This window comes from Lutjanus erythropterus, chromosome 2 (assembly GCF_056507025.1).
Source record: "Lutjanus erythropterus isolate fLutEry1 chromosome 2, fLutEry1.hap2, whole genome shotgun sequence".
Lineage (NCBI taxonomy): Eukaryota > Metazoa > Chordata > Actinopteri > Lutjaniformes > Lutjanidae > Lutjanus > Lutjanus erythropterus.
The window spans coordinates 6,606,979-6,632,589 of NC_139318.1; the positions used below are offsets into that span (position 1 = coordinate 6,606,979).

General features: G+C 39.6%; 1 protein-coding gene across 2 annotated transcripts; it reads left to right on the top strand.

The window, feature by feature from the left end:
• The first annotated feature begins 466 nt into the window (after positions 1-466).
• cldn19 (claudin 19) lies at positions 467-25,611 on the top strand. 2 transcript variants are annotated; one of them, XM_084727032.1, is made up of 5 exons: positions 467-1,557; positions 10,424-10,588; positions 14,014-14,098; positions 17,005-17,151; positions 23,134-25,611. In XM_084727032.1, the coding sequence occupies exons 1-5, from the start codon at positions 1,335-1,337 to the stop codon at positions 23,168-23,170; spliced, it is 657 nt and encodes a 218-aa protein (XP_084583158.1). In that variant the 5' UTR covers positions 467-1,334; the 3' UTR covers positions 23,171-25,611. The 2 variants fall into 2 exon arrangements, with proteins under 2 accessions (XP_084583158.1, XP_084583149.1); XM_084727023.1 differs by having other exon boundaries at positions 476-1,557; positions 23,657-25,611.

Sequence of the window (25,611 nt, forward strand, 5' to 3'; positions counted from 1 at the left end):
GGCAGAACAGAATTATTGAGTTAGTAAGTTAGTGGATTGAAGGTAATTTAATGAGCCGAGCTGATGCACAGCTGATAGGAACTGTGGGAAAACATGTTCCTCCGCTCTCCTCTGACACAAAAGACCGGAGTGTGTCCGCGTTTAAGGCTCGTAAGGATGTACAGTCGGGTGAACTCTCACTCGGTCGCTCTCTTTTCTCCCTCTTCATTTGTCGGGGGTTGCCATGGTGACGGGGGAGGCTTGCCTCAGCGGCCCATAATTTCCTGAGCGCCTGTCTGGATGTGACATGTCCTTTTCAGCCGGGCATTGTTTAGATGCTGATTTACGTGTGTTTGTTGCACTTTACCACCACCTCCTCCACACCTCCAGCCGGGGCGGCGAACCTTTAAGGGATCAATGCATCCAGCAGCAGGTAAAACAGCGTGCTGACATTCTGTTCAAGGGTTTGATTGGATGATTAAGATTCAGAGTCTGCAGTTGGATGGATTGGAACAAGTTTACAAGAAATTCTTGGCTTGACTTTCCTTGATTTTTCATGAATGAACTTTACCTATGTCTATGTTTTCCTCCTGAGTTACATCTTCTACTTTTTCTTTCCCTCTCTGTTTGAAACAGAGCTTATTTTCCCAACCAGCTCATCTCTCTTCCCTCCCAGTAGGCGTTCCTACTACCCAGAGGAGTCCAATCACAGGCCAGCCCTTAACCCCATCCCTCTGTGGTCAGCCTGTTAAGGACTTTTTGTGTTCAAGCTTTTTTTTTTTCCTTTTTACTTTTTTTCTGCTACCCCTCATTGAGCCACTTGAGCCTGGAGCAGATGGAAAGATTGTAGTGGGGGGAAAGTAAGCAAGCAAGCAGCAGAGAGAGTGAGGATTGGAAGAAGCCATGCAGAGACTGAGGCAGCCCAGCCCCGACGATGCTTGACGAACTGAACCACTAACCACCAGAAAGTCTTTTCTTCCACTTTGACTGAGCCCCAGAGGGACTAAGGAATCAGACAGGACAGCCCAGAGGGGAGACATCAACTCATCGTCCCAGCTGACGGGCAGAAACCCAGCCCAGGACGTGGAAAGTGAAAGAAAGAAAGTTAGAGACGAGGAGGGGAGTTCTACAGATGAGAGTTACAGCAGAGAGGCAGAGGGAGATGCTCAGAGGGACCAGATAGTGAAGACAAAAGTGAAACAAGTGACAGGATTGCTACAGGTGTGTCCAGTCCACAAAGACCGCTCAAAGAAAGGGCGACACGCCAGAGTCACCCGAACAAAAGCTGTTGCAAAGTGAAACAGGGAGTGAAAGGGTAAGAGCAGACAGACGTAGAAGGACAGAGCTAGGTAAGGATGGCCAACTCGGGTCTCCAGTTGTTGGGTTATTTCCTGGCATTGGGCGGCTGGATCGGCATCATTTCCACCACCGCCTTGCCTCAATGGAAGCAGTCATCGTACGCCGGCGATGCCATCATCACAGCCGTGGGTCTGTACGAGGGGCTGTGGATGAGCTGCGCCTCTCAGAGTACAGGACAGGTGCAGTGCAAGATCTTTGACTCCATGCTCTCGCTGGACAGTGAGTACGAAGTTTGAATTTGACTCGGTAAAACCTGACTAACTTGTAGTGTCTTTATACTTTCACTGGCTGTTACTCTGCTCTCCCTGTGACCTTAAACTAATGAAATTCAAGCAACTATTTGGCAAAACTTCTCCCTAAAGGATTCTGTGCTCCTGCAACAGTCTCACAGCAGTTGGTGAAATAGTGATGAATTAGATTTGTATACATGGACACAAATCTCCCATTTTTTCCATGGCACTCAGCAACATTTTCAAACTAATATATCAACCACTGAAGGGTTCCACATCAATGTTTTTTTTCCACTAATTAAATCAGGCAAGTGGGTCAGAAATCTACTTGTCTAAAGTAAATTTTTACTTGCCCCTATATGAATTGTGTTACTTACAAATTGCTTCCACCATCAGCTTTTAATTCTTTCTTGCCAATTATCCAATCAGGCGAGAGATTTGTTAGATTTATTAGCCTGATGTGGCATTTTACTTGCCCCTTGCAATTGTTGGACCCAGGGCTGTCATAATACTGTTCACAACATGACTACTGTAGCCAAAAGAAATTATAATAACTATAACATTGCTATATCTATAGGAAAATTCAAAATAATACATAAAAAATGAAAACGCCATCAACTTTATTTAAGTTTGGCAAATGAATTACATTTAAAATATGTGAGTAGGGAGTTGGAGAGTCTGTAACATAACTGTAGAAAAGTGTACAAAAAGTGCAATTACACATAATGGACAGTGAAAAGCAACCAGATAAACAAAAGAAACCGAAAGGACTGAAGAGCATACAATATGTTTAACAGGTGCTTGTGTATTATTAACATGATGTCAGTATTTAATTTTATAATATTCACAGTTATCATCAATGCCGGTGTTTTACAACATCCCTATCATCAGTCAAGTTAGTGATATACATATGCAACATCTGGTAACACTTTCAAAATAAAGGTCTTAGGTAGGTTTAGGCAGTAAAATTACTTTTTTACGGTTTAGAAATAGACTTGGGTTAAAATGACTACTTGTATCAACACGTACTCTTGGGTGAAAGTCCTGTATTGGACCCAGCTACCCACCCATCCACTCCTCCATCCTATTCTCCACTCTTTATAGTATGATCATCTTTACTGCATTGAAAATTCTGCTGTCATGGAAAAAATTGACAATTTATGTCCATGTTCATAAATCCAGATTACATTTTGTGACTTAATATGGACAGCAGTGATAATGGCTTGACTCCTATAGACATATTGTGAGTTTGATTCTTATCATATTTGAAATATAATAACAAAAGTAATATAATTAATAAAATATGCAAAAATCTTAGTGGGTTTGAAAAAATCACAGGCTTCTATTTAACTGATTATTCCCTTCATAATTAGTCAGATGATGGAAAAGCACAGTTATAATTAGAGTAAATATCAATAATCTGCTTGTACAGCATCACCAAGAAATTCTTTTAATCACACTGTATTCTCACATTGCTGTCTTTTATGGCTGCTCTCATTTAAGTTTCTTTGTTAATCGTCTTTTTGGGACTTCTGTGTGAATTTTCATCATCCAAAGGAAAGATTCAGTGCCTTCCCAAGCCACCCCAAGAATCATCTATGATGTTGTAGTACAAATTACGACAGTTATTGTAGCTGGCCCATTCATTTGGCCACACATATTAATCAGCAGCAAGAACAGAAGGAAAACAAGTCCCTGAGCCCTCGCTATCTGGGACGAATTAAAATCCAGAAGCTGTAAATCTCACTTAAAATGCTGAATCATTAATGTAGATCAATTAAAACTCCCAAACATCATGAAACATAAAATGTGAGGAGTGGGAGGGGGTCAGGAATGTGGGGTTCAGACATAAATTAGCTCAGAATATGAGCCTCCTGTCATCTCCAATCTGTAAGTAGGGCCCAGTGACTCATAATTAATGGCACACAGATTATAGGAATCCATCCATCTACGGTCTGCTTAAATCACTCTATTAGTGATTCTAATGAGAGACTACAGGGGGTGGGCTCGGGCAGAAGTCATTCTAACACAACAATTGAACACTTTGAGTCTGTTTTTCTCCGTGGTTTGAGACTGAGCTTACGAGTCCCGCTGTGGCGCACTCGCCTTGAAGCAACAGATGAGGCGCTTTTGCAAACATTTTGGTTTTCTCGGCGAGTCATTATATCAAGACGTTTTCTGTGGCGTTGTGTTTGACGGTTGCCCGAGCTGATCTCCCATCTCCTTTGGCTCATTGCGGCAATAAGAACAGTGTATTGTCCTTGCGGATGAATAGGGGCTGTTAGGAGAAGAAAAGGGCAGTGTTGAGCCAAACACCAGAGATATTCCCAGAATGCGCTCTGTCTTCCCCACACGCGCACATTGTTCCATTTGTCCATTAATAACACACCCAGTGAGTACAGAAGACAAACGCTGCAGAAAACCTTTAACTCTGTGCGTCTCTGAGTGAACACAGAAGTGAAAAGTCGTGATCAATCAGGTGTTTCCCCAGACAGATTACAAAATGGAGCAGGTCAACATCCAATCATGTGTCCGGGGTCAGGTCTGAATCTTGATTAAACACCCCTCCGGTGTTGGTGCGAACAAACCGCAGCACTGATTTGAGTTCTGCATTCGCAGCGGGAGCAGCATGTGACGGAGGGTGTAATTGTTCACCAGACTGTGCTGCGCTCTGCTGATTGCAGCCAAGCAACCGTAGTGGAAAGTGTTGGATCTGCGGCAGGTTTACTGAGCGTTTTGCTCAAAAAGGAGATGATGATCAGGATAATACACGCTTGAGATGGTCGGCTGTTATTGTCAGAAGAGTGTGGATGGTGGTGCTGAAAGGACAGCTCTGCACAACAGAAACATCTGAGCATGATAGTAGATTCTTGCCGCTGTCAATCTCTTCTGTCACATTACATCATTACCTTGTATTCACTTAAAAGGTTAAATGCATGTGTTTCTTTGTGCCTGGTTCTGTCCTGTACATTCATTTAAAGGTGTAGTTCTGCTTGTTGAATGCAAATTGAAATTAGTAAATGAGGACAGTGCTTAGTTAATAGCAACTGTCCAATACACACATCGATTGCTGTTATTTGTCACATTTTAAAGGCTATATATCTTTTGTATACTTGACAAAATCCATAAGAAGACCAACAGATTGTTAGTCCACCTCACAATACTCTCCAACCTCCTATCAGTCTGGAGCTCATCCCCAAGACCATTGGTTCCTACAGAGGTAAATCTTTAAAAGTCACAAATATTGCTTGGCACTGTGTTTTTGAGCAAATGTTACTCTAGCAGGAGTAAATAGTACATTTGTTTGGGACTATTTTCAACCATAGATGAATACACATTTGGTGCACTAGTGAGTATTTGGGGCCTCATGATGGTAGGGCTGCCCTCGACTAAAGATTTTCCTCATTGTTAGTTCAACAAATACTCCTGGACTCATAAACACGATGGATGATAAACTTTCAAATTAACTTGCTAACTTACAAATTCACTACTCAGCTGCTTCACGCTTTCTGTCCCCACCTAAACCATCCGTGTTATCATCGTCCACAGAGTCAGAGTCCTGGTCGGAGCCTCTGTAAATCACCTAGGTACTGTATTCCCTGTTGTCAAACTGGCCTCTGTTTGTCTCTGTGTGGGCACGAAGTGAGCTGCCTGTTAAATCCTAACGGCAAAAGCGGAAATGCCTTTGAATGTGACGAAACAATCAGCAAGTAGACTGAACATTTTGTTAATTTATTTCAACAAAGTGTAACTTCACCCAAGTCTCGTTGTTCGAAATAGGGGAATAATTAACTTCCAGCATCACAAAAACAAATACACCAGGACTTATCAACACGATGGATGATAAACTTACAAATTAATTTGCTGCCTTACAAACTCACTTCTCAAACGCTTCACACCTCCTGTCTCCACCTAAAGATGCCGTGGTATCATCGTCCATGTAGTCCTGGTTGGAGCTTCTGTAAATCACCTAGGTACTGTATTCCCTGTTGTCAAACTGGCGTCTGTCGATCTCTTTGTCAAATTTGGGCCACTAATTGAGCTCACTAGATAATGGCAGCTACAGCATAGTTGGCAGCAGTGCACCAGTCACTTCAAAGTAACAAGAGAAAAGGTCAGTCTTGCAGCAATCTCCTCAAACTATGCCAAACAGCAAGATGCAGCTCCCGAATGCGACCAACAGATTAATGAAAACAGTTTAGTTAACTGATAGATGGTAGCCCTACATTATAGTGTTTGTGTCAAAATAAGGTACAGTATTTGTGTTCATAGTAATGAAGGAACAGTGTAACTGTGTGGGTTATTGATGTGCAACTAGTCACTTGTCTTTGGAGAAAAGTGGAGCTCAGAGAGGAACAACACATAAGGCATTAATATACACATAATATTTGTCACATAATACATTTGTTGTTGGTTTTGGTCTTGTCATGGGATTCCTTGACATAAAGAAAATAATATCACAATCCTTTTCCTCTAACACTATGTATCTGTGATGGGTTGGTGCTCAGGCTCAATCATGACTATGAACAATGTTTCCACAATGGCAAACATGTTGTGAAGTTCATGTCTTCCCATCAAAAAGAAGAGTGAATAAGGTCTGAAGCAATTGCAGCACATTACAGTTTTAGTGTAACCATATTTGTTCACTTTAAGAATTTCATCTTGACCAGTTAGGGTTGAGGCACCATCCTGTTTAGTTTTGGTTGAGGAAAGTTCAATTTTTGTCAGGTAAAGTGTGGTAATACAGTTAAGAATGTCATATTAGTGAGTTTGTGTTTTGAATTTGAGGTGAAAATGGATTGGAACAGTTGTCAAATACAAGTTATATATGGATAGTGAGTGGGCAAACAGATATTACGTACAACAGAGTCACAAGTGACCTCACAATGGGACCTTACAGTGCCTACACACACGCCAGCAAGCACACACACTCATTGAAAGCTTGTGGCTGGCACTGCCAACCTTGGCACTGGAAAGAGATGGCCCAGTGGGTGAGCCAGCCTACCCCCGCCTCCCTCCCTCCCCTCCTTTTTAGCCTCTCCTTCACCCCAAAGGCCCCCGAACGCCCTTCTGGTTTGTCGCCGACCGAAACTGGTCAGAGCGGTGTTATTTAGCATCGGCCTGAACCCCCGCACGCCCTCAGAAGAAAAGAGGAATGCCCTGAGTGGATGAAAGAAAGGAATATCAAACCTCTCTCTGTTGAGGACTATTCAGATGCTCCATCAAAAGTGGCTCTGGAGCCATAAATCAGACTTCAAAGATTGTCCCATCCTCTTCCCCCCATCATAAGTCCCTTCAGATCAGCTTCTGAAATGCTGCTGCTCCATGAATGATGGTGTGTGTATTTCTGTCACAATGACAAACGATGACTTTAGGTTCCTGCTCAGGCTGCTGCTAAACAGCTCTTTTTGAAGTGATTTTCTTTTTTCTAACACATGGTCACATTCTATTCTATTCCAGTTTAGCATGAAATTTTACTCTTGACTTTGGAAACAGTATTGTGACAAAAAAAAAAATCTCTACTCAAGGTCCAACTACGAGCATCTTTTCCCTGAAGTTTTAAAGAATCTGTTGATTATCTTTTTTTCTTGATTAATTGATTAGTTGTTTGGTCTATAAAATGTCAGAAAATGGTAAAAAAAAAAAAAAAAAAAAAAAATGTTGATCACCGTGTCCCAGAGCCTAAGATGACGTCCTCAGATGTCTTGTTTTGTCCACAACCCAAAGACATGCATTTTACTATCATAGAGGATTAAAGAAACCGGGAAATGTTCACATTTCAGTTCATTTCAATTACTCAGGCCCGTTAATTGATAATCAAAAGAGGCTATTAATGTAATAATGGATTAATTATTGATTAATCATTGCAGCTCTACTTTGAAGACCATGATGTGTGAGTGAAAGCCCTTGTCAGGCCGGTCAATTCTGTTTCATTCTACTCTCTTCTATTCTAATTCTATTGTTGATCTTGGAAAACCTAGTTTGTCATGTGGCATAAGTTACACGATGTTAAATGCATTGATAACGTTGTGAAATGATGGATGTTAGATTTTAGAAGACTCTGGTTCAGGTTTAATGATTACATTACGTATCACATAATGGAACTGATGGAGATGGTGTTGATGGAAGTGACATATGTAACACAACTTAAACAACTCAAAATTTTAATTGACTCAATGTTGACTTTTAGTTTCACATGCGGCATGAACCCTTCTCTCATGGGTGAAAATCCTGTGTTTGTTTGACCAATCCATCCACCCAAACCTCCTCTGTATGCAGAGTTTTTGCTCTTTATACTTCTCCAGTCATAATTACTATGTCCACTAGAGAGTGCCGCCTAACAATAAACATACAAATATGTGTTGTAATGATCTGCCTGCCTGTTTTTCTGCTGAGGACTGGCTGAGTTGAGAGTGAAAGCTCATTCTTGATCTTGGGAACAGTAGTAGCAGTGAAATCTTAACGTCCACCTACGTAACTCTGTGAGGCAGCTGGATCATGAAATCTCAGGATCATGCTGTCTTTGAAGGCTTCAAGCTATGCGCTTGTGTCCAAACCACAATGGTTCAGACCAGTCAGCATCCTTTGAGCAAGACCACAGTGCAGTGGGCTTTATAGCCAATTTGATATAGTGTCCAAACACATGATGCACAAAAGACTTTTCCTCTGTAAAACAATGGATATGCTAAACTAAAAGTTAAACTAAAAGTTAGTCACTCAGCTGGTGGAAGTTTCTAGTGTGCTTTCTGTATGGGCTTTACAGTGCAGGATTATGTGGATGATCTGACCTTCATGTGCCACTGAGCAGCTTAATGAACAGAGGCCTGCCTACAACGTTGTATCCAGTTCATGCCATGAGATGCAGCGAGAAGTGACCACTCGTTCTAATGACATACATTAGAAATGGACTGGATCACAACTCCCCAAAAGTGACGCCAAAGCACCTCTGTTGCCCCCTGGTGGAGGGGTGCAGTACAAGTCATAATAGGGAGTTATGAAGATAATAGATAGCACATGGGCCAAAGTAAAACATCAAAGTACACGTCAAAGAAATTTTTCCAAAGATGTTTTTTGTCATTGTAGGTAGTTCTTATCTGGCTGATGTTTGTTGAAGTGGTCATTTTTCAGACCAATTGGTTAATTGATGGCATAAAAACAGGGTTTTATGCCATGAGTATGGTGTAGACTCTGGCTCAAACTGATGTCATCAGCGCAAGATGGCAGCGCATGTGTCCAGGATATTTTGGCTTCATTTTTGTACACCTGAAAGATGTGTTATCCATCTTTATTTACTCCTTAAGAGGTTATGGTGTAGATGTTGCTATCACATCAGTTATATCAGAACTGTAGAGCAGCCATTCAGAATGTTTTTCTGTTTTATTACCTCTCAAGGCCCAGCTAAAGGGATATCATGGTCCATCAGTGGGCTGCAGCCCACACTTTGGGAATCACTGCTGTAGAGTATTTCCTCACTGAAAGAAGAGCAAAGAATTGCACTGAAGGCTTAACTTTATGGAAAATATGTTTTCATTTTTCTTCCATGTCGTCCCAACTGGCTTTGGCATGAAATTGACTATGTCATATGGTTCGTTAATGTGATTGGTTGAAGTCAACCCATGAGAGACAGTGATAGACAGATGGTTCAATCTGGCACGTCAGGTTACCAACTATTTTTTATCTCCTATGTAGCTTTTTCCCCCAAAGCTTTGAAGACCACGAAATCCACTTGAAAAGAAAAAGTTAGGAGGCCTTGAGTTAAGTTTTTTTTTTTTTCCCATCAGACTATTCTTTTATGTTTTTTTCTCTGTCAAAGTCTGCTCTGTGATGTTGTGTTTGTGGCTTTGATGTAATTTGATTCTTGCTTCTCTCCTGTGACGCATAAACACTGGCTTACACCTGAAGTCATTGCAATTTAAAAGTAATGCCTGCATTTTTGCCTGTTAAACCTGCATGAAAAGCTCTGTTATGTTTACTTTAATTACCATATTTGTCAGCTTTGTCAGATATCAGAATCAGGATATTGGACTTTGCATGTTTCCCACCACTGCTGGGATTTCAACAATCCCCTCGCCTGTTGTAAATAAGACACTCTCCATCAGTATTTTGACAGTATCATCAAGCGCTTAGCGCTGCTTTCGCGTTAACGCGCTCATGAGCGGCTGTGTTTGAGGCTGTAATGTCTGATCGCTGTGGCGACAGCCCCGTGAAAACAATCTCGCTTTGTGACAAAGCCACACTAATCCCACTGTGTGAAACATGTAAAGCAGGCCCTCCTACAGCTGCTCAGCGTGAGAGAGAGTGCTGTGTGTTTCATCTGTGTCTCCTCCACCTACAGTAATTGCGTGTGTGCAGATATTGTGCACTTTTACATATGTGTGAGTGTAAATATGTGTAAATATGTTTACTCCCACCAAGTTATGTGTGTCTGAGGCCTGTGTGGGCAGCGCATTAGATTTCTGAGGAGGCAAAACCACAGTGGAATGATGTTGAGACGGTTTGGAGGACCGTTTAAGGTCTTAGAGTTTGGCCAAGAAAGTCACCTCTGGAGGTTAAAAAAGCTGCTGAAAAGTAGGACAGTGGTGGAGTCCCCTTAAAGAGCCTTCTGTCATAAATGCATGTGGTCGCCCATCAATCCTGCATGGCGTGTGTAGCTTCATTCCCTTATAATTATCACTTTAATGTCAAAAAATGTCTGCTTTATTCCAAGTGATGGACTAAAAGACTATTTGTTTTCTCATCTCCTCACCACTCTCCTCCCTTACCCCTTCTGTCACATCTTCTATTGTATCACTATCACTGCGCTCTCCTCCGCAATCTCTGCCTCCTCCTTTCTTTTTTTTTTTCCCTTTATCTAGTCCACATCCAGACATGTCGGGCCCTCATGGTAGTGTCAGTACTGCTGGGCTTTATCGGCATCATCGTCAGCGTGGTGGGCATGAAGTGCACTAAGGTGGGAGATAACAACCCAGCCACCAAAACCCGCATCGCTGTGACAGGAGGAGCTCTCTTCCTGCTTGCAGGTGAGATTTCTGCAGTGTTTTGTTGAAGCCACAGGAAACCCTAACCCACAATAGCCTTCTAATTGTGTAATTTAGGGTCATTTATACAAACGCAATTCCATTTCCAGTTGTGTAAACAGGATGCAATGATTTGCATTTTTTTTTACTTGCATTCAGTTGAATACAGCACAAAGACAAGATATTTAATGTTCAAATTGATCGACTTTATTGTTTTTTGTAAGTATACACTTATTCTGAATTTGATGCCTGCCAACATGTTTCAAAGAAGTTTGGACAGGAGCAACAAAAGACTCAGAAAGTTGTGAAATTCGACTTAAATAACACCTGTACAGAACATTCAACAGGTAAAGAGCAGATAGTATCATGAGTATTAAAGGGGTTGGCAAGGATGAGGTGAGGGCAAATAGTTCAACAGTTTAAGAACATTTCTCAACACAAAACTTAGAGGAATTTAATATTAAAAGATTCAGAGAATCTGGAGAAATCTCTGCATGTAAGTGGCAAGGCCAAGAACCAATCTTGATTGCCCGTTACCTTTGACCCCTCAGATGGAACTGCATGAAATACTGCATTTAAAGCCCCCATACTGTAATTGTATGACGGATACTACATGGCTCAGGAACACTTAGGAAAACTGTTATCAGTAAACACAGTTTGTCTCTGCATCTACAAATGCAAGTTAAGACTCTACCATGCAAAGTGAAAGACATAAATCAACAACATCCAGAAACACTGCAGACTTCTCTGGACCTGAGCTCATCTGAGATGGACTGACGCAAAGAGGAAAAGTGTCCTGTGGTCTGACGAGTCCACATTTCAGAGTGTTTGCACAAATCATGGACAGGTTTTTGGAACAACATATGCTGCCATCCAGATGTCTTTCTCAGGGATGTCCCTGCTTATTTCAGTAAGAAAATACCAAGACACATTGTGCACATGTTTCAACAGTATGGCTCCATGGTAAAAGAGTTCAGATACTAGACTGACCTACCTGCATGTGTGGTGCATCATGAAGCACAATATTTGACAACAGAGACCCTGAAGTTGTATATCAAGCAAGAATGAGAAAGAACTTCACTTAAAAAACTTTAACAATTAGTGTCCTCAGTTCCCAAATGCTGACTGAGTGTTGTTAAAAGAAAAGGTGATGTATCACAGTGATAAACACACTCCTGTCACAACATTGTTGAAACATTTTACAGGCATCAAATTCAGACTGAGTGTATATTAAACTAAAAATAAGAAAGTTCATCAGTCTGAAGTTACCTTGTCTTTGTACTGTGTTCAACTGTATATAGGTTGAAAAGTTTTTGCAAATCATTGCATTCTGTTATTATTTCTTAAACAATTGCTTAACACACAACAAAACTATGGTATCTTGTACTTGACATGTTACACAATGTATTTGATCTTTTTCAATTGCGTAATGCACATTTGTCTTTGTACACTGTCATATGTGGTGTCTCTTTTTTTATTAACTGCCTAAGGACTGTGGATGTAAATCAACATTTTTGCTATAATCTGACATGTTTACATCTCTATTTTTGCACTGATGCAAATGTCACAGTTAAACAACAACAAGAAATTAAATTAAATCCAAATTTCATTTATTGTCATTTAAGTTTTTCTACACTTTACTGATATTGTGTTTGAACTGGGAGTGCTCATGCTCAGATATTTAGTACAAAAAATATGCAATTAATTCTCTGAAATGACCGTTCTGCTTCTGCTTGATGTGCCTGTTTGAGTTACAGCCAGCTCAACAATAGGGAACTGAAGCAGTTATATCGTTCCAGACCCCCTTGACAAAAACAGTAATTTTACCTCACAGAACACAGGAGTTACTGGTCTCCTGCCGCCTCAATCCACAGCAGCTAAAGGATCTGAGCTAAATAACAACTTCAAAGTGCAACATACAACATTCAACTACTTGTTCCAGTATGTAAAGATATAGTGGTGTAATGGCATCCTCAGTGGAGAATGGCATCATACTCCGTGGTTGTATGTTGTTATTCAAACTTCTCTGTTTGATTGGGGACGGTGGTTTGTGCATGTTCATGTGTAACTAAATTTCTCATATTACAGCTACAAAGTACACTAAAACATTTCAGGTGAGAAATAGGTGATACAGTAATAGAATCTTGAGCCATCTTTGATCAACAGCGTCTACTTTTCCAGGAGAACAGAGCCAAAATGGTGCCTGCCTGCTTAACAATATATCTCCTATTACAGCAAAACAGTACACCAAAATATGTTTCTGAAAACGAGAAATAAGCAGTGTAGTAATATATTCTTGATCCATATTTGACCAGCAATGCCTGTAGTTTCAGGAGTATCCATTGGAAACCAGAGCCAAAATGGCAGCCACCTGGTCACAATATATCTTGTACTACAGCTAAACAAAACACTAAAATATGTTTTTGAAGACAATTTAAGTGAGAAATAAGCAGTGTAGTAATATCTTCTTGATCCATATTTGACCAGCAATGCCTAGTTTCACAGTTTCATCTGAGTTTCAGGAGTATCCATTGGAAACCAGAGCCAAAATGGCATCTTGTACTACAGCTAAACAAAACACTAAAATATGTTTTTGGAAACATTTTATGCAAGAAATAGGCAATTTAGTAACAGAACCTTGATCCATATTTTATCAGCACTCCCTAGTTTGACAGTTTGATCTGACTTTTGTGAGCAGTGTGTGTTTAGATGACACTTTCCCCCCCTGACTTTACTGAGAAAACAAAATGTGCATTTGTTTGGGTCAAAGATCCTAGTAGTCTACTGAAATATCAATATGAAACAAATGTCATATACAGCTCCCCATATATATACAGTTTCCCATCTGAAAAGGCTGCCTGATGGACAAAATAAGTTTTGCTGCGGACCCTGTCCACAGCAGTACTGTACTGGTACTTCTGACATGATCTGCCACGCCCACACAGTCTTGAGAAATGGTGTAAACAGCTAAATGGACTGTTTTTTGAGCTGGGTTTTCTAACAGTTATGAAGCTCTATTTCCCCACAGATTTTTGTGGAAGCATAACGAGACACTAAACTTTACTATCCTCAATGCAATTTTTACCATTTCAATCCAACTTTCCAGAGGCTTTAATGTTTTTCGTTGGTTTGCAACCAAAAGCACACTGCAGTATCTCCCACAACCAGTGCATTGAGCAAGAGTGGTCTGGCATTTTTCTAGCCTCTCACTGGGGGTCTTATGGGTAATTAGAGTCCCTGCTGTAAACAGGAAGTGGTCATTTTAGAAGCATTAGCCACTGACCTCAGGCATAAACCACCAGCCCAGGGGAGAAAATTAACAAAAAAATGATTTCCCCAATTCATTTGTGTGTTGTCTTAGCTTCGGTGAATGTAATTGATACAGAGAACCACAACAGTCTTGTGATTTTTTTTTTCTGCCACCGCAGGTCTATGTACACTGGTTTCTGTGTCCTGGTACGCCACTCAGGTGTCCTATCAGTTCTTCAACCCAAATACACCGCCCAACGCCAGGTATGTGAAAGGAATGCTGCCAAACACTATCGCTGAACATCTGCAAAGTGCAATGATATTTTTTTAAACCTTCAATTTGTCACTCAGTCCTTTGATTTACATGAGAATGTTGTTGATGTATTTATATTCATACTGTTATTATTATTGGTATTTAAAGGTATTTAAAAGGTGGTATGTGAGTTCTCTCTAGTGATATGCAGAGGAATGCCACATAAAGATTTTTTTTATTGAAGTGAATTAATTTAAAGACCAAATAATATCAAAATACTACAAAAAATGGAAAGAAAATACATAAAATATTAGATCAAAATAAGTTCTGTTTTTCCTGTATTTTTGTTTCAATATCAGATAGTAAAGATAGTAAAGTAGGTAAAATGAAGTTGCTGAAAATGATTGTTTCAAGAACACAGTAACTGGCTCTAAACGGGAACTAAACAGTAAGAATATTTTGAGTAAGCCATGTTGGAAATGAAGTGGATGACAGTGAACCGAGGACAAGTGCTAGTTGCTGGTACATGGTGTACAAAGTTTAAGAAACACTGGATTAGGCTAATCGATTACAGATTGATTATTAAATTAATTGCCAATTATTTTCATAATCGATTAATACAAGCAATTTGAAAAAGAAAAAAATGCCCAAATTCTTAGATTTCAGCTTCTTAAATGTTAATGTTTTCTGGTTTCTTTACTCCTATGTGGAAGTAAACTGAATATCTTTGGATTGTGGGCAAAATAAGACATTGGAGGACTTTTAGAAACATTTTTCACCATTTTCTGGACATTTTATGGACCAAACAACTAACTGATTGATGGAAAAAATGATCGAGAGATTAGTGAATAATGAAAGTAATTTTTTACAGAAAACACTTGAAAAAAAGGTCCAAACGTGGACCACGAGGACATAATTTTCAAGATTGTGACAGGATTTGATTAATTGAGAAAATGATTGACAGATTAATCGAAAATGAAAACAATCATTAGTTGCAGCTCTTATGCTGACTGGTTTTGTGGCAACACGGGTAAATGTTAAATACCAGTTTCTTTATATAATCCAAAAACATATAATAATAATCAAAATATCAATTTGTTGTGAACCACAATTATACTGTCATGCTGTGGTAACATTTCAGATGTATCAAAAAAAGAACAAGTAAACACACTATTACATTTTCTGTTTAAACCCTCTGACAAAGAAATCCCAGAAATGATTGATCCGGGGAACAAAAGTCCCTTTATTAAAACTGTGTTTCCACTGTGTCTGAATAACCAAAAATATGACACATTAGACAAATAACAGATTACAACGTTCTGCTTCATGTGCGTCATTTATAATGAGACGTGTTGTGCAACAGTGTGAAGTTTAGAAGGGGATTTGTGGCGGTAGAGAGGAGAAACTGACAAAAAGGGAAAGGGTCTGTCTCCAAATTAACGCTGATCTGCTGAGTGTTTACATAACGGCACTGATACTGAAATCATTTATAAGTTTGGTGTGTCATTTCTCTCTGTCTCTCTCTTGTTTGCTCTCCAACTCTTTTTTAATCTTGTTTATTGAGTGGTTTGACAACTCCCGCCCTGTTAGACCAATCTGAAGATGGATATGCACTGGTCGCTTTACATTAAAAGAAATTACCATCATCCTAATATTGATACTAGTGACAAACGGTAATTACCTTCAGCCTGAATCAATGCTGGACACTAGTAGTTCTGAGGCTTGTGTTCAATAGTAATCAGTGTTCAGTACTGCAGAGTTACATGACCATTGGAAGGTATTAGGTGAGCACCAGGGTATTGAGCATACCTATGTTCCCAGGGTGCCTTGTTCCATGGGTCCTCTGTTCCCAGGGTCATATATTCTATGCTAACCCTAACCCAGGGGCGCCGCCGGGGGGGGGGGGACTTAGGACGATTCTAAGGGCCCGGGCCTGACAGGGGGCCCTTTGAGGGCTATCAAAATTATTTTAATAGTATTATCTATCTAATCTTTCAGGGAGCCCAAGATTTCTGGCGGCGCCCCTGCCCTAACCTAACCCCATTCATTACCCATTGTTTGTTCGAGCTGTGGAACATAGGGCCTTGGCACCATAGAACCCTAGGAAGATAAAACACTGGGAACATAGGACCCTGGGAACATAAGACTCTGGGAACATAGAACCTAGGGAACATAAAACCCTGGGAACACAGGACCTTGACAGCATAGGACCTTGGCAGCATAGGACCCTGGGAAGATAAATCCCTGGGAACATAGGAGCCTGGGAACATAAAACCCTGGAATCATGGGACCTTGGGAACATAAAACCATCGGAACACATGTCCTTGGGAACATAGGACCCTTGGAACATAGAACCTAGGGAGCATAAAACCCTAGGAACATAGGGCCTTGGGAACATAGGACCCTGAGAACGTACTGGAGGACCCTGGGAACATAGGTTCTTGGAAACATAGGAATGACCCCCTTGAACTACAGCATAACAACCAAAATTGCAACAGGGTTCCTGCAAACTAAATGTAGGCAATAAGCATACATGGCTAGCTTTAACTGCTAACACTTCCTAGTGGCACTAAAACAGCAAATAGTGTATGAATACCTGTCTCTAATGTAAAATGAAGTTCTTTTATCCATGTCGGTGTTAGCTACTTTGTATATTGGCATGTAGTGAAATAAAGAGGTTATATGATTTTGAAGATGCCTTTGCCATCTCCAGGGGACGTAAAATAAAATACCATTAAATTAAGTTTTTTTTAGCTTTGTCAGCATTAGCTACTTTGTATATTAGCATGTAGTTAGATAAAGATATTATCTGATTTTGAAGATGCCTTCGCCATCCCTCAGGGGTCAGTTGGAGCTAATCATAATAACATCTCAAAGGAAGCTCTTTACAACCTTCTCCTCCCTCTGTCTTGCACAGGTATGAGTTCGGCTCGGCCCTGTTTGTGGGCTGGGCGGCGGCCAGTCTGACGGTCCTGGGCGGCTCCTTGCTGTGCTGCTCCTGCTCTAAAGAAGACATGAGAGGGCAGCAATATTACCGCCAATCACAGCCTTCCACAGCCAGGGAGTACGTGTAAAACCCTCCCCCCTTCCAGCAGCCACCCAAACAGAGAGCATCGGACACGCTTGGCACCACCACCCACTTTTTCCCCCAGCAAATTATGATTGCGACAAACAAAACAAAAAGACTATCTGTGTACCCACATGCAATCATGTAGTACTCACACGCTGGCATTCATACGCAGATATAATTTCACACACAAACACATTACCCACCAATAGGATGTATTTTTGTGGCTACAAAAGCTACAAACTTTAATTTAATTTAATCAATTTTAAGCAGACGACCTAGATATTTCATGTCAATGAAATATTTCATGTCAATTCATGTCAGTCACTTTGACACCTGATAGTGCAGCTGCTTAAATCTGACCCCAAAAATTGCAACTACTTACTCGGATTCATCCTTTTTTTGAGAGAGAGATAAAGGAAAATAAATCAAAATTACAGCAAGACTATTTTTTAAAGTGACTCCAAAGGCAAAATCAAAGGTGCATCATAGCAGATACTTAGAGAAAATGGACATGGAGCTAGAGATACCAGTACTTCAACAATTGCTGAATTTTTATCAGCATGTCCTATGCTTCCTGGTTGGAGCTGCATCTGTGGTTTGCCTCCATATTGCTTTGTGTATTCACACTCCACTGGTGCAGTTATGTTGTGTAAAAGGGAGAGCCCCAAACCACTGTGCGAAAACTTGGAAAAAGTTACTGAGCTGCTCCTCTGCTGTTGTGGGAGAAACTGAGGTTGGCTTGTGCAATCTCACCCAGGAAAACAGGTCAGTTAGGCCGTGATCACAGAGGACACTGATGTCTCCTGCTCTGCCTCAAAGCTCAGTCACAGGTAAACAGAGAGGAAGGGAGGCACGAGGCAGAGGAGCTCCTCCTGTTAGTTTTACCGTGGTGTTACCATGGAAAGGGTGAGGAGCTCTAAGAATGTAGATAAAGTTTAGATAAACTTTACTCACAGAGGCCTGTAGACCAATGATTCTGGTGAGAAACTGCAAAATCCTTCATTTAATTATGTTTTGTTGGCTTGAAAGTAGTCAACTTTAAGTATGATGAGTCTAAAAAACACTGGAATCGACCTATTAAAAAATCTTATCCCAAGATCACAAGTTAATTATTATATAATAATTGCTATCTCAAGAAAACAAGCTTTTTCATCTTGATGTAATGAGATAATTAGCCTGTTATCTTGAGAAAACAAAAAATTGTTTCCTCTTATAACTCATCCCAACTTAATGGTTTCATTATCTTGAAAAAATGAACTTTGGTATTTTGAAATAATGAAATAATCAACCTGTGATTATCTCATCATCATGAGAAAACAAAAGGTTGTTTCTCTATGACTAATGTTTATCAGAGAGCAGGAGTGCCATGCCAGCATGTGTAGGACAACTGTAGCAGCTGATTTAAGATGAAAATATCAGATTAAGGAGTATTAATTATAAATTTTCAATCACGTATTGATCAATGCATCAGATTGTCATTCAGTCAAGGTTTAACGCAGGCAGAAATTTCATTGTGTCTTTCTATTAGAGTTTTTTTTTAACATTTCATGTTCTCTCTAATTATCGTCTGACTCCGGGAAAACAAAAGTTTTTTTCTTGTGATAAATTATCTCATTATCTCAAGAAATCAGCCTTTTGTTTTCTCGAGATAACGCCGATGATGTCATGAGAAAACTAGCTTTGCTATCTCAAGATAACGCCATTAAAAAATAATTGCAAGCATGGCAGCTCTCGGCTTCTGTAAACATGTCCATTAAGTGGTGGTTTTTAATCGCTTACTGTAATTTTACCCCAGGTTACAAAACCACCACCCCAAAATTTCACAAAAATACAGAGGACATGATCTCAGCAGCTATGGCCTGATGAAGACAGTTAATTAAATCAACCAAAATGACTGACAATAAAGAATTAGAAATTATCTTGTTATCTCAAGAAAGCAGTCTTTTGATTTCTCGACATAACTAGATAAATTAACCTGTTATCACAAAAAAAAAAAAAAAAGATTTGTTATCATAAGATAACAAAATTATTAACTTGTGATCTCAAGATAACGGCATTGAAAAGACAATCACAGGCACAGCTGCTCTTGGGTTCTGTAAAAATATCCATTAAGTGGTAGTTTTTAATTGTTGACTGTGAATTTATCCCAAGTTGCTAATAAAGTTAAAGTTGCCCGTAATTCCAGAAAAAATACAGAGGACATGATGTCAGTAGATACAGATTGATGATGACAGCAACATGTCATTAAACCAACAAATATGACATTATAGAAGCAGGTCTGTTCATAAAAAAATAAATGATGAGAAACTGGCCTTTGATTTCTTGAGATAATTAGATAAATTGACCTGTCATTACCAGAAAACAAGTTTTTGTATCTCAAGATAACAAAATAAATCACTTGTGATCTCAAGATAACAGCATTAAAAAAAAAAGATTGCAAACTCAGCCATTCTTGACTTCTGTAAAAATATCCACCCACCAAGTAGTAGTTTTTACTTGTTGACTGGAAACTTGACCACCAGCCCAAAATTTCCATAAAATACACAGAGACCATCCAAAATAACTGAAACTAAAGAAACGTGTGTTCAAATGTCGTTTGCTCACAATAAATGATCTTCTTACCTCAAGACATCTTCCTTTGATTTCTGAAGATAACAAGATAGATTAACCTGTTATCAGAAAACAAGCTTTGTGATGCAAAGATATTGAAATAATTAACTTGTGATCTCAAGATAACGGCACAAAAAAGATAAATGCAAGCTTGGCTCTTTACAGCATCTGTAAAAATGTCCATTAAGTGCTAGTTTTTAATTAGTGACTACAGCCTTTCCCAGGTTACTAATCCAAAATTTAACACAAAAATACAGAAAAAATACAGAGGACATAATCTCAGCATGAAATCTCAGTTTATATGTCATTAAACCAACCATGATTGTAATCAAGGAGCAGGTATGTTCAGTGTCCTGTGTCATTAAGGCATCAGGCTGCCATTTAATAACAGCTGAGGAGCTTCCCTACTTTAAAAGAAGCTAGTTCTCATGTGTTTCATATTATGTTCACATGAAGACACAACCTGAACTGCAGGAGTGGAGGTGAACTGTTAGTAAAAGGTGTCTGCTTAGTCTGTACGGAGTGTGAATGCTGCCAATATACTCAACACTAAGAGAAAGTTCTAAGAGGTTCTCATCGACACATATCACCACGTTCCATTTACTAACACCACCATTCCAGATTCACACACTCCTTCATCTCATAATCTCTTGTATAACCAATCCACTGTCTAAGATCTAAGCTATTTCATATACTTCTCACACAAGTATAATCATCATAAGCTAAAAGACATAAGTGCAGTATTAGACAATGAACCATAAGCTAGCATGGCACCTAAAACAGTTGTAAAAAATATAAAGCATGTCATATATTACTTCACTGCAGTAGAACTGACTCTAGGTATTTTGCAAACCACTGACTACTTCATGGGAATGAATTACATTAGATATCAGCAGCCCCACATTAGAGCCTGTAAAACTCAACAGTGGGTCTAAATTGGCTCCTGAGTTCCCCCCACTCCCACACCACTTTGCCTTCATTTGTGTCTCTAAAAGAGCTGGTCCATCACTGTCCCACATAATAAAGCCATTAGCTTTTCTTAGAATTGCTCCCAGTCCCCCCATTTCCCAGTCATACAGCCTCTCTTCTTGGTAGACACTTGTTTGTGGAGTGCTCTGTTATTCTCAGATTGGGTGGGGGTTGTAGGTCTCTAGGAACTTCCTTGTGCCCTTTAAATAAAAGGGGATGTCAGGCGTCACTGGTCTGTCAGTAGCAGCTGTGCTTTGAATAGGGGATTGCACAACAACAAGTCTGATAAAAAACAAAAATAAAAAAACAAACTACTTACAGGATGCTATGAACAAAGAAAAGAGAATTTACATTTTGACATTTGAGAGATATTGGCTTATTTGTTTTCTTGCTGAGAGTTCTGATGAGGCCACTCTCTCATATTTGAACATTAAACATGAAACTGCAGCCAATGGACAGTTAGCGGTTAGCTTAGCATAACATAGAGAGGTAAAATACAAACAAAACATTACATCTTAAGGGATAATTTTAGTATTTTTGAACCTGCACTCTAAAACGGGCTGCTATGTAGGCCTAATCCATATGGGCACCATCAACCATCCATTTTTGCCAGTGACAGATGAAGATTGCTATTTAAAGTGTCTGACTAAATTAGGGAAAAGAATCCCTACAGATACAGACCTTTTTGTTAAAGAGTAAAATCCAGAATCAGCTGATTTATTGCTCTCTCCAAACCTACCAAACTATATTTACAGAAACATTCATTTTTTCATCATAAAAAAAAAAACACGATTGAAACTTGACAGCAACCAACTAAAATTCACCAAAACTTGGTTTGTGTTTCCACTCTACTATCAATCACCAGCTCCAGTGGTTTGGTTGGAATAAACCATTAATTCGCCAAGATAATTGTGTAAATACTGGAAGAGGAGTAAGAGGGAGGTCAGACATCAGGGAAAATAGCGTGTTGAGCCAGAATATTTTCATATCTAACTTGGCAAATTAAGAGTTTCAACCAAACCAAAAGGGCTGGTGGTTGTTGGAGTGGTGGAAAGGCAAACTATGACAGTTTTGGTGAGTGTTAATTTGTTTATGTCATGTCTGAATAAAGTGTGTTTTACGTAGCTAAAATTACAGTTTGTGTGAATAGAGTTTGGTGAGTTTGGCGAGAGAAATAAATCGCCTTTCTCTGGTTAAGCTGAATAGATATATTTCTGTAATGGTAACTAAGTGGCAATACAAGCACTTTTAGTTGGCACATTTTGACATTTGGCATCACTCATATTTAGCGTACAGACACGAGAGTAGTATAGATTTTCTCTTCTAACTCTGAGCAAGAAAATGATGAGCATATTTCCCAGAATGTCAAACAATTCCTTATAAAACAGCTGATGAACTATAGAGCGGCAAAGTCCCTCCCATTCCAGTGTGCCCCATGGGATCTTACTTCTGAAAAAGTATGAGTGGTAGTCAATGGCAAGAGACAAATAAGTTTTTGGTCCTGTTTGAACTGTGCCACAAATTAGACATATGATGTTTGTCAGCTTAAAAGATAATTTTACAAGACAAAAGAATTGCACTTTGTGGTAGGTTTGTTGTAGTTTAGATTTGCATGAAACCGCTCATCTTTTGTCCCGCAAAATATACTTCACCAACACCAACATGGCTGTGTTTTGTAACGTTATCAAGTCTGAAGTATTTTATCCAGCGACTCCTGGTCCTTTAATTCGCTGGGAAGAGAAATAATTTGGCTTGTGTGACAAAATCCTGGTACAAAAACACACAGGCATCGTAGCTTCAGCTGCTAATGTTAGCTTTTGGAAGGAGAAAGTCATGACGGCACTTATGCGACTTCTGAGTGCGTAGTTTTTTCTAATTACATGTCCTCATAGTATTTTACGTCAACATTTTTTGGAACAAATGGTGATTTTCTAAACTTCTAAAATTATCTTTTAAACTGACAAACATATGTGTAAATCTTGGCCCAAACAGGATAAAAAAAATATTTGCTATTTGCTGTTAACCACCATGTGTATTTTGTTCGTGGGAAGGTCCCATGGTTGTCCACTGAAAGTGATTTTGCCTCTATAACATCTAACAGAAGCATAACCAGAGAAATCTGACTTAATATGTTGTGTTTCACCTTTATTATTCAGTCCATCATTACTAATATTTATTTGAAACATATAATCTTCATAAACTTGCTAACCTCACATGCTCCCTCATTGACTTTCCATCTTTTTTGCTAACATCTTTATGCTCATCGAGTGTCCTGTTTTCTTTCTAACAAATCATGGCTGTTGTGAGAATCGGAGAGGTCTTGATGTGTCTCTTGTCTCCCCTCCTGTCCTCTAATCCTGTTCTTTTCTGAATGTCTTCTTCTCTCCTCTAATTCAGGGCAGAGTTGTTGAGTGAAACTAGTTTCCCTGACTGATCAGCCCCTGCCTTTTTATCGAGGACTGTCCGACTGTCCAACCACTGTCTTCCCCACCTTTTTTTCCTGTTACCTCTTAGACCCTAAATTTGGACCTCTTGTAGTAGAACATTCCCCTCGTCCTCAGTACTACATCTGCACCTTATCAGTATTAATGGGAACCAAGATGCAATGGTTTCTCCCATTTTCTCCCCACCTTCTGAGCCTTTTCTGTAAATATGGACTTTTAAAGGATATGTGATCAGACCTTCTATTTAAGAAATGAGGTGGTCGACCCTCTACTACACCTCCCACAACCCCCTCTGTCCCATTATTGGCCTAAAGTTAACAATGAGTTGAAAGTAGTTTTGTTGCGCTGATTTATGATTTCACTTATATCCTATGACCTCTGGGTTTTTTTCTGTAAATGTATCTTTTTGGGTTTATTTTGTTGGCTGTGACTGTACTTTGACTGAAACGTGTCTTTTTTTCCCTTTTGAATTGCAGACCAAATGTTAAAAGTACCCCACCAGAGAAAAGGGAGCAGTACTTGTAGTTTGGGAGAGTCTTCTGGCCTTACCATGGTTTAGATTCTGTCAACAGACAAAACCCTCTCACTGAGGAATTCAAAACAGACTAACTGACACCATTAAAGAAAGAATTTATGAACGGAAACCTTTGAAGCATATTGCAGCAACATAAATTAGAGTCTTTGTTGGGGAGGTTGTATGAATTAAGAGTTGTTTCAGGGGGATTGACAAAGATGATATCCTTGTCTTGTCTGTTTTGTTGACTTTGGGAGAGACATTCATTCAGGGTATGTTTTCTATAACATGTTAAAATGCCCGGGTGTATATACCACCTACTCTATTCATTTTTTTTTTTTATTTTACTACATATATAATGTTTTACTACAGTGCCTTATAACACGTTTGTGCACATGTATGTTTTTGACTTCATGGATTCTTTATAGTCTCACGTCCCACCTGAGGGACGTGTGTCCATAGCTCCTCTGCCAGCAGTTCTGTATGCCTTTATCTGTATTATTGTTCTGAAAATGAATGTGAAGCTACACTCTAAGAAATAAGGGTTCCAAATGGGTTCTGAAGTACCGAGGTTCTACCTAGAATCCTTTGCTTCTGGAGAAACCCTTTCTGGAAGTTTATTTGAAGATTATGGGTTCAATTAAGAACGCTTTTCATCCAGTGAACCCTTTCTGGACAAAAGAGTTTATCAAGGATTGCTGAAAATTCTTTCATCAATGGTTCGTTGTATGAAAGGGTTCTCAGTAGAACCCATTGGGTGGGTTCTGGATAAAACCCTAGGAATATAAAATGGTTCTTGTTATAATCTCCTGGTTGGGTTCTTTTTAGCACCCTTAGAAGGTGGAAAGATTCTGGATAAAACCCCCAGAGGGCCCTTTTCCACCAACATGGAACCAGCCCTAATCTGGTTCACGAATCAAATTTTGAACTGCTGTGTGCATTTTGACCAAACATGAACTGGTTCAGAACCTGACAAGTTGGTTCCCAGCTGGGACCAAAAAACATCAGGTTATCCTTTGGGTCTTTTCCACCAACATGGAACTGGCCCCATTACAGTTCATGCCCCAAATTCTGAACCTTTCAGAGCACTTCAAACAAAAGTAAAGTGTTTTGTAACCCAAAAACCAAAGTGGGCGTATCATATTCAACATATTCAACACCTCGTTGTTCACTGTGCATTGAACTCTGCTAATGACATCATGGTTTACAGTGGTTCTGGACAAAAGCAGTGGAAACATTGGCTGGTTCGCTAGGTTGCACTAGGTTCCAAAAATCTTGAAAGGCACTGGTTTAAGACCCAGAGCTAATTTGGTGGAAAGGGCCTTCACAGGGAGATCTGGTTGAAATCTTTCACAGATACTTCTAGGTACAGTATGAGCCTTTATGTTGGGTTATAGGTTGAACTCTCTGAATGGGTTTCAAGTTGAACCTTTACAAAAGGTTCTACAGGGAACAAAAAGGTTCTCCCATGGGGACAGCTCAAAGAACCCTTTATGGATTTAGTAAACACCTTTATTTCTAAGAGTGTACTCTGCAGTACCACTTACGAAACAACGAAGACGTACAGTACATACGATAGATGTTCAGCATAGTGCCTTTATGCCACTGTTGCCATTAGCCTGGACTGAGGATATAAACAGTACATTTATTTTGTTTTGTTATGTGCCGATATGATTTTGTGTGAATGACAGAGTCGTTGTATTGTTGACTCTAAAGGATGTACTGTACTGTGTGCTGTCTCCTGTACTAAGGAACGCCAGTTTGCTGAGTGTTCAAATGCCCTTCTGATGCCTGCATTTATTTACCATGCCATTCCTTTCTCTAATATTTACCTCCTCCATGTTGTGTATCATCTCATTTACAGTATAGCCCTGTCTGTTTCTTTTAGAATAAAGTAAACAGAGATGTAAAAATGGA

Coding starts and splice junctions, on each gene's coding strand:
- cldn19 (XM_084727023.1), top strand. CDS start 1,335: ATGGCCAACTCGGGTCTCCAGTTGTTGGGTTATTTCCTGGCATTGGGC. Junction 14,099..17,004: donor AATACACCGCCCAACGCCAG/GTATGTGAAAGG, acceptor TGTCTTGCACAG/GTATGAGTTCGGCTCGGCCC. Junction 17,152..23,656: donor CAGCCTTCCACAGCCAGGGA/GTACGTGTAAAA, acceptor TTTGAATTGCAG/ACCAAATGTTAAAAGTACCC.